The sequence below is a fragment of the Rhamphochromis sp. 'chilingali' genome (assembly GCF_963969265.1).
Source record: "Rhamphochromis sp. 'chilingali' genome assembly, chromosome: 19".
In the NCBI taxonomy this organism is placed as follows: Eukaryota; Metazoa; Chordata; class Actinopteri; order Cichliformes; family Cichlidae; genus Rhamphochromis; species Rhamphochromis sp. 'chilingali'.
In genome coordinates, this window is record NC_137946.1 from 24,958,892 (window position 1) to 24,968,165 (window position 9,274).

At 38.3% G+C, this 9,274-nt stretch overlaps 1 protein-coding gene across 2 annotated transcripts; it reads left to right on the forward strand.

Annotated features, from left to right (window-relative positions):
- The first annotated feature begins 126 nt into the window (after positions 1-126).
- On the forward strand, positions 127-9,011 carry cUnh5orf24 (chromosome Un C5orf24 homolog). Of its 2 annotated transcripts, none has more exons than XM_080866998.1 (2): positions 127-407; positions 2,481-9,011. In XM_080866998.1, the coding sequence occupies exon 2, from the start codon at positions 2,484-2,486 to the stop codon at positions 3,105-3,107; it is 624 nt and encodes a 207-aa protein (XP_080723124.1). In that variant the 5' UTR covers positions 127-407; positions 2,481-2,483; the 3' UTR covers positions 3,108-9,011. The 2 variants fall into 2 exon arrangements, with proteins under 2 accessions (XP_080723124.1, XP_080723125.1); XM_080866999.1 differs by having other exon boundaries at positions 2,484-9,011.
- The last annotated feature ends 263 nt before the right edge of the window (positions 9,012-9,274 follow it).

Genomic DNA, 9,274 nt, shown 5'->3' on the forward strand with positions numbered 1-9,274 from the left:
TGGTGAAAATTAGAATTTTCAGGACTTGAGAGACAAAAAAAGCGTTTTCCGTCGTGAAAGCAGTTCAGGAGGAGGGGAAGGAGAATAACCTCTTCACATCCCCAGTTTGCTGTTGTGCGCATGCTCAGACTGCGCTGCTGTCTTATTAATTTTTAATGGAAAATGGCTGCGTTTCTTATCCAAACCGCTGGAGCTGGGAGATGAAAAAAGGAGCCGTCTAGCTGACCACATCTCACCTCTCATCGTCGCTCGCGTCGAAACTACCCGATGCGGTGATCGTGTGTTAGCGAACCGATGTCCTGTGGCGAGAAAATATTCTGGAAAATGGATCGACTCGCGCTTTGAGGGGGATGAAAGATCATTTTGCTCCTTAACCCTTTCTGCTCCGAGATCTGCGAACAATCGAGGTACAGTAACGTTAGCGCTAACGCGGGTCTCCGGAGGGGCATTTAGATTCGTTATGCGGCTCAAATGCGAGCACATAAATCAGCTCTGTCCGCGGTCAGCTGCCATGTTGTAAACAGAGTAAACCAGTCTCTGTGTCTCTTAAAAAAAAAAAAAAGCCCGTTATTCGGGCCAGGAACGAGGCTACGTTCAGCCCTCGGTGCTGCTCGTTAACGGAGAGCTGGAGGTTTTGTCTGAATGCAAAGATGCGGAATCCATGTGCATTTTGTTTTTTGTGAATGAATATTACTACTGACAGTGTGGCGTGTGTGATGGTGAAAGTCCACACCTCCCTGCGTCCCGTTTCCTCTGCAGAAAAGGCGACAGCAGCTGTGTGCACTCTTTACTTCACTCCATTTACACTCTTCATTACTGTAATTAAAGTGTGCAAAGCAGCCAAATGCATTCAGTCTAACGCGGTTTTATGACCGGCGAGAGGAGAGGTCTTGCTCTAAGGCACTTCAGCACCACTTTGGTGAGGTCTATCCTTATTCTTAAGGTCGAAGCTGTTTATGGGACGTATGTAATCATATGCTGTTTGTTAAATTATGAAACAGCTTTTCATGGTCGAGTTAACACGAGAAAGTCTGCGTGTAAACAAGCGAACTAGATGTGAACTTGAGTTTCTAAACAAAGCATTTTTCATCGAGATCTATAGTTTTTGTATTTTTTTTATTGTTATTTCAATATTTCTAATAAGTTACTTTTAATTCTGTTTAGTTTCAGGGGATTTTCTTGTTTATTTTAATAGTTTCAGCACTTGTTTTTTTGTTGTTATATGAAGGGTATTTGCCTGGTTATATAGGTAGTAGTAGTAGTAGTAATAATAACAATAATGTTTTTTAACTTTTAGGGGTTGTTGTTGTTACATGAAGGGTGTGAATCCAAATTTCTAATTTGGTTTTAATTCTGTTTAGTTTCAGAGTGGATTTGCTTGTTTTTCTTGTTTACTTTTAGTTTAGTTTTGTATGTTTCCGTGCTAATTATTATTGAAGGCAGATTAGGAAGTTCAAAGCTGGTATTATAAAACAAGGACAACACTGTGTGAAGGCAGTTGACTCACAGTCATTATAATAAAAACAAACAAACAAACAACCCAACAGATTAACCAATGCCTCCTCAGGCTGAAAATAAATAAAATAGCCCTTTATTGTCACTGTACATGTAGAACTAAGTTATAAGTCCTCCATGCCAACTGTGCAGGAACAAAATATAAAGGGTAAGACAGCAGGAATAAATAAGAAACAAGAGAAATTGGAGAACAAAGTGCTTAGAAGTAGTGCAAGTTAACTAAGACTAAGCATATTTACTCAATATTGTGGATTACTTTTGTAAGTCCATTATTGTTTCTGTTAGTTTGCCTTTCTTTTTGAGTCTACGTTTTATTTGAGGTCTGGTTGTTGGGTCTTTATCTTATAGTACAAACACCATGAGACAACAGTTATTGTGTAGTTTGTTTGCTGTAATAACCTCGACTTCAGCACACAGCCACATTACAGTATGCTGCTGCTCCTTCTCTGCAGAGCAAAACAATCCTCAAGTCCTTTCTTCTGTTAAAATGGTTCAGATATAGCATCGTCTCCCACCTTCATGCACTTTGAAGTTTCCCCTTTCAGTGTGCAATGTGGTCATTGTTGCCCCTTGGTCATAGTAGATGCTTTCAGCCTTCTACTGTCAGCGTGGCAGTAATGAGCCCTTAATATTTAGCGCTGACACTAAATTTGAACTTTGACCAGCAGCACAAAAGTGAAGCTCACTTCAGAAATAAGCAGCACCCTTTCTTGACCTTTCTTATGAGAATAATCTGTTGGGATGGGATTAGACCCACCGTGTGTAGATCTGGATTAGACCAGATGATGCTTTCAGAATATTTCACTGAAGTCTTAGTGTTCCCATGTTTCTTGTCTTCATGCAAATATGGGTATGATCAGTTTCAACTGCAGAGTTGTTTTTTAACTTTAACCTGACATGGCACTATCCAGAAAACATTAGTCCTGATGTTTGAGTGATGATGCATTATTTCCAACCCCCAACAGAAGATGATGCGCCAGGTGACAACCAGTGACTTCTGCATGAACAGCAGGCCGTCGTGCCTAGCAGAGGACAGCCACCACCCCACTGCTCACTTTGACCTGTGCACCTCACAGGCCAGCAAGTTCTACCCTCCTCCCCCTCCATCATCCCTCCAGATGACACTGGCTCCCATGGCCTTACCCACCCAGAGCCACAAGCCCATGGTGTGCCAGAGACAGGAAGTTCTTGGGGGTGACCCCCGCTCGTCTGGAAAGCTAGCAGGGTTAAAAAACACCAATCAAGCAACAGATGATGCCAAGAAGAAGAACAAGTCTGTCGGGAAGACGGGCAGACGTGGGAGGCCTTTGGGAACCACCAAGCTAGCTGGTTATAGAACCAGCACAGGGCGACCACTCGGCACCACCAGAGCTGCCGGGTTCAAGACGAGTCCTGGAAGGCCGCTCGGTACGACCAGAGCGGCGGGGTATAAGGTCAGCCCCGGGAGGCCTCCTGGCAGCATCAAGGGCCTCTCTCGCCTCAACAAACTGGTTCACAGTAGCACTTGCAGCGGAGCAGCTTTCCCCTATCCACTACCACACAAAGAAATCCTCTGTGAACCTTCCTGCAAAGAGAAGCCCGCTAATGAGTAAAGCCTGTACCCCGTTTCTACTTCACCCTTCGTCTCTGGAATAACAGACAGACACGCACAGGTTTCCTGCCACATATTGAGGGTGATTGCAAACTTTCCTAGTCTGCTGTGTGGCAGAGAGAGAGGAGGATTTTTCTATTATTCGTGTTTGTGTCTTTTGTGTGCCTGCCACCTGATAAAATTACTGTTTTTCAGTGCTAGAGATCTATAGTGTGCGAAAGGTTTCACTACACAGTGTACACATTGCTGTATCTGTTTTCTGGGGAGAAAAAAATACCAGATATTCATTGAACAAGAGGCTTTTATCCAGCAGCTACTGTGGTAGTTAAGTCTTAGAGTGTTACATGTAGCATTTTAACGCCAACAAATGTTGGAAACTTGGACTGTCCTGTCAGATTTTCTCTTCACGATTATTGCCGATAACGACAATATTATTGCAATTTTGCAAGTTCATCTACACCGTTGTCTATTGCATAATTTCTTTTGAGGCAATTTAATTAAATCTCCAAATAAATGGAGTTCGCAAGAGAGTGTGTAACCATAGCCATGCAAAAGCATAGAATAAGAACAGCTACACAATAATGTATGATGTGATGTTGATCATTTATTTTTAAATTATCGAGGAAACCTCTAATGGAAACAATTCAAAATCTTGTTTGATGTAAACAAGGACATTATTGCTGAACTACAGTTTGTAATTTAAATGAGCTGCCGTCATGAAAAACAGGCAGGTTGATAGGAAGTAAAGAAATATAGTTATAGAGGAAAGGTTGGTAGTCTAGTGGTTTGCTCAGTGGCACTTCAAAAGTAGAAATCTAAATATTTATCCAGCATCCAAGAACTAAAATCTGACCGATCCAGTTCCACTCAGCTCCTCATGTAACACAAAAAAGGAATTCCTCCTAAAAACAGATTTTATTCTCTAAATGTCACATTGCAAAATATCTACATATTATTTGCATGCAAAACCACTGACTCAACATGCAGATCATTGTTATTCAGCTAAGGTTTTGTTTGTATTTTTTTAAACTAAAAGTATAAAACTTTAAAAAAAAATGTACACACCTTCACAGCAACACTCTTCGTCTCTGATGACTTGCTACAAATTGGCTAATGTGGACTGTGGTTGCCTTTTTTGTTACATATTCGGCACAGAGAAGCTGTAGACATTTGGATGGATGGTGTTTTTGTATTTGATCACTCTTCACAGCCACTAGCTAGTCCCAGCAACCTGCTGGCTTATTTGTGGTGGGACTTGTTTCTCCACTCTCTGCTTTTGTCTGCTATTCTTTTGCAAATTTCAGCACAAATACCAAAATAATCATTTTTTAAAATGCGCTCTTTTTCTACACAGCTTACTTTTACAAGAACGACAAACTTAATGTCTTAAAAAAGCAACATGCCCATTTAAAAATATGACCTTCCTCACTGTTCCTGCTCTGGAACAACTTTTAGACATGTTTTGTTTCGTTTTTAGGAGGCACTTGTGTTTGAAACGCAGCTTAAATGTCCTTATATTGATCTAAAAGCTTCATTTTTAGCTTTGCATTTATCACTCCTACGGCAAAATGTAAACCCGTGTGACTGTTTTTAGTGTGTAGATGTCAGTATAAAGTAAGAGAAAGGGTACACTGCTTTATTCTAAAAGGCTCACATTGTAGAGGAAAATCTGTTACCTATTATTGTGTTCTTGTTTTGTGTCAAACCACAGGGTCCATTTGTTGGTGTAAAATAATGAAATCTTGCGTCAGTGTTACATTTGTCCCAAGATAGTGAACAGATTCACAGATATTCAGAATCTCATCTGCTATGAATGTGTTGCTGAATGTAATTCGAATGATATGACTTTTAAAAGTTAAACACTTTTACCCAGCTAAAGACTCAAAAGTCTTATTGGCATCCTTGCTCACAGATCAGAAAATACACTGCCTGTCAAAAAAAATCTAATAATATCTTGCACTGCCTTTTTAGCTTTGATGACAGCTCGCATTCACCATGGCATTGTTTCGATAAGCTTATGCAGCGTCACCACGTTTTTGTACATACACAGTTGCATGCTCCTGCAGGGTTATGAAAGCCTGAAATATGAAATAATTGCTAGAAAGTTCTTTGAATTTTTTGAAAATGGAGAGTTTATTGAACTATCTAGCAAATTTGTTTGAAAAATGAATTACATTTTAATTTCTATATATGACTTTTAATTTATATTGTGTTTGCTACATCTGGCTTCAAAGAAAATACTTAAAAATTAATTTTTTTAGGTTTGTTATTGGGAAAAAAAATCACACTGATGATATAACTCACAAAAAACTGAATGTATGTAATATGAAACAATAGGCGTTAAAGGGTTAAACCTGGCAATTTTTCCACTGCTGAGTCCAATCTTTATACTTCCTACCAAATTGAACCCTTTTCTACCCTTTCATTGACGAGTGGTTTTGTTTAGTCCTGTTCTTTTTACTCTGTGCTTACTGCCTTATTGTAATGAGAACTTGGAAAGCCCCTACCCGGTTTTAGTAGTTTATCAGTCTCTTTAGTTGTTTTCTTTGCCTGAAAGAGGCCAATAATTTGACCCTTCCAACATACTTGGATGAAAAATGATGGATGAAAATTTTTCTTTTTTTTTTGCTTTGTAAAATTTGTTTTTTTGGCCAGGCAGTGTATGGACAAAATGCTGAAAGTAAACAAATCAGACCATCTAATAAGGCTTTCTCCCACCACAGGCCTCTAGGTTTTAGTGGGAAATCTGCAGAGAGAGGGCGCTGTTCCTCCAGAGGAAAGACGAGCTGATAGCAACATTTGGTGATCACACCATCACTGCTGTGAGTCTCACAGCATCATCACTTAAAATCATCACTTAAAATGTAACTTTCCTAAAGGAAAAGTTTAAGCAGCTCATTATTTTTTAAGTGATGACAAAGTCCAATCATGCTTATTATTTAAGGTTAGTATTTATTGTGCATTTTTAGGTATATTACCATTACCCTGTAACGCACTTGAAGCCGACCGTAGGTGAAAGCGATGTTTTCTGAAATGCCAGTTTAGTGTAAATGTAAGATGCACAAAGCTTTATTGGTTTAATATTTGTGACTTTACAACATGTGTAATACACATATAGTTAATGAGAATTTTGATACAAAATGACCGATTGGCTATGTAACTACTTGCCACTATAATTTTTTTACTTAATCATTCAGCAAATAATAATTTTTGGTCTTTAAAACGTTCCCTACTGAACATTCGCTTTTTAATTGTATTATTCATTTATGGGTGGCTTTAAATCCAGAGAGTGGAGAAAGTGAAACAGTGTCACTAAGTCGCTCTGCTATAACATTTATAATAGTTACATTTGGTGCAATAATCTGTTGTATGTATTGTACTGTGGAAACTTTGATACTATCACTTTTTATCATTGTATTTTTAAACTTGTGTATAAGGCCTTTTATCATTGGTTTGTTGACGTGCGTAGTGTTATCAGAGGTAATTCATACAAACATCCTCTTCACCCTCCTTTTACCAAAGAATATGATCTCATCTGACTTGATCTAAAAATACTCGAACAACCTCACAAAACAGCCGGCGCATGAAAATGGAAATGGAAGTTGAAAAACAAACAAACCACTAACCCATAAAAAATGATTGTTTGGCTTCATCGTTACATTGTTACATCTGGGAGAGTATGTGTTTAATGAGCACACTGTAAAGTAGTACACGTTGATAATACAAACTTTACTTTTCATTGTTTTCTATTTATATGCTTCAAAATTAGACTTCTTTTTATCCATAATTCTTATATAGTCATGTTTGATATTTACCTGATATTTTCCATTGAGATTATGGTGGATATGGTGCCTGTTTTTCTCATGATCTGACCTTTTTTTTTTTTTACACAGTATTTGTGGCTAAAGTGTTTATTAAATTGTTATTATTTGTTTCTAACCCTGATAGGATCAACAAAACTGGGGAGCTTTTCCCACAGCAGACATTTTGATATATGACACAGCAGGAAAAGCATAAATAAGAGCATACACAATGGCTATTGTGAAGTTTGCTCGCAGTGACTTAGGGAGATTTGAAGACATGTTAAGGTTGCTTATAACATGTGTAAGTCACCTTTTAGTAAAAGCTGTGACATATGGCTTTTTGTTACTGCTCTTCAATCTTCTGGGTAGCTTCTGTTCTTATAACATCTGCAACTTACTGAAAAAGTGAACACACACACACACAATTAGCTTTGTTCACTTTTAGCAGCTCCAATAGACTTTTACATCTTGCTAGTTTGCTATTAGCGGCTAAAAGCTAGATATTTGCACATAGACAGTGGAGTTTTGGAAACTTTGCGTTTTTTAAAATCTGTTAATAACAACAGTATTTAACGCCAAACACCCAGATTATGTGTAAAAAACCCTCATCAGGCATATTCAATTTTTTATTGAAAGAGCTTAGCTAGCTCTCATATGCGTTTTTTTTTTAGCAAGTAAGGGGGAAACTGTTATCTGGATTGAATTCCAATAATTAGTCGCAGGGCCAACACACAGAGACAGACAACCATTCGCACTCACATTCACTTGCACATTCACACCTATGGGCAATTTGGATTAACCAATTAACCTATCCCCAAGTGCATGTCTTTGGACAGTGGGAGGAAGCCGGAGTACCCGGAGAGAACCCACGCAAACACAGGCAGAACATGCAAACTCCACACAGAAAGACCCCGGCCTGATGGTGGAATTGAACTCAGGATGTTAATGCTAGAGGAGCTTTGGAGCGCGGCAGAGTCAGCAGAGCGTTGCTGACTGTTAAACACTATGCCTCCTCTGCTCTTATTACTTCATGACTGAGTTGCTGTGGTTCCTAAACACTTCCACTTTGCAATAAAACCACTTACAGCTGATTGTTGAATATATCTAGCATGAAAACTGACTTGTTGCAGAGGTACCGCAGCACTACGCTTGAATGTGAGCTCTTCAGAATGACTCATTCTTTCACAAAAGGCAGACTGTGTGGGTAGGTGCTTGATTTTACACACCTGTGGCAATGAGACTGAAAGACTGAAAGTTGTGGCTCAATACGTTTGTTCATATAGTGTGTATAGTGTATGCAACTAAGGAAAAACCCCAAAACATGTTTCAGCTCTTAAAAAAAAGACAGGAAGCTTTTTGTGTTACAGGCGTTAAAAGAACAGAAGGTAATTATAACAACCGTTATCTTAATTATCTCAAGCTTTGATATTTTTAAGTATAGATATATGCTGAGGCTGAGGTAGTTATGATTGACTCTCAAGTATTTGACCTTTCAAAGTCAGAATTTAGGTAAGACACTTTCTGCACCTTTACAGATTTTCTCTGAATGGTAAGAATTTAAGGGAATGAAATGATAAATGTCCAATGATCCCAGAGCGCCCTGACTTTGTTTGTGCGTCTGTTTTACTGTAGCTTTTATTTCTTTTGTAGAATTGATGTACAAAAGAAAAAAGGACAAGGTGTTATGTTAATAATTTCTGATGTGTAATTTTTTTTTACTTCTAAGGAGGACATCAAATAAGGGATAAGGAATTGATGGTGCATTTGTTGACATTCCTGGCATTTTAAACTTTAATATTCCAAATGAACTCAATGCTGACGCAGTGCACAGTTATGTATAGTTAATTGCTGACTTCATTACCCTATAATGAGTGTTTTTGTTTCTTTCACCCTCTTCGGCATTCAGTCAACACACGGTCTTTCGTCTGTAGATAATGATTTTTAAAAATTACCTCACATTTTGAGTGTTTTTGAGACAATGATCAGAAGTCCAGTTATTCCTGAAGTGTGATTGGAGAAGCGTGTAAAGCTTTGTATAATTCCCATTTTATTCCTGCATGATTGTTGTGGAATGTTTAAACAAGTTGTGTAATAAATCTGAAAGTAACACTGTCTGGTGAAATGTTTACTTTTATTTACTTTTGTAACCTTTTACTTATTTGTTATATTAAAATAAAAGTAAAGAAATTGAGAATCATAAAAGTGGAACAAATCCAAGATTTATTTTAAATGGCCATGGACAGGACAATAGGAAATCTATCAGAAATAAATGCAACCATCAGGTGTGGCTCTTCTGCTGTGCAGGTTACAAAAGACGGGACCGTTTTGCTCAGTGGAAGAAAAGATAACCTGAGCTTTTACACTA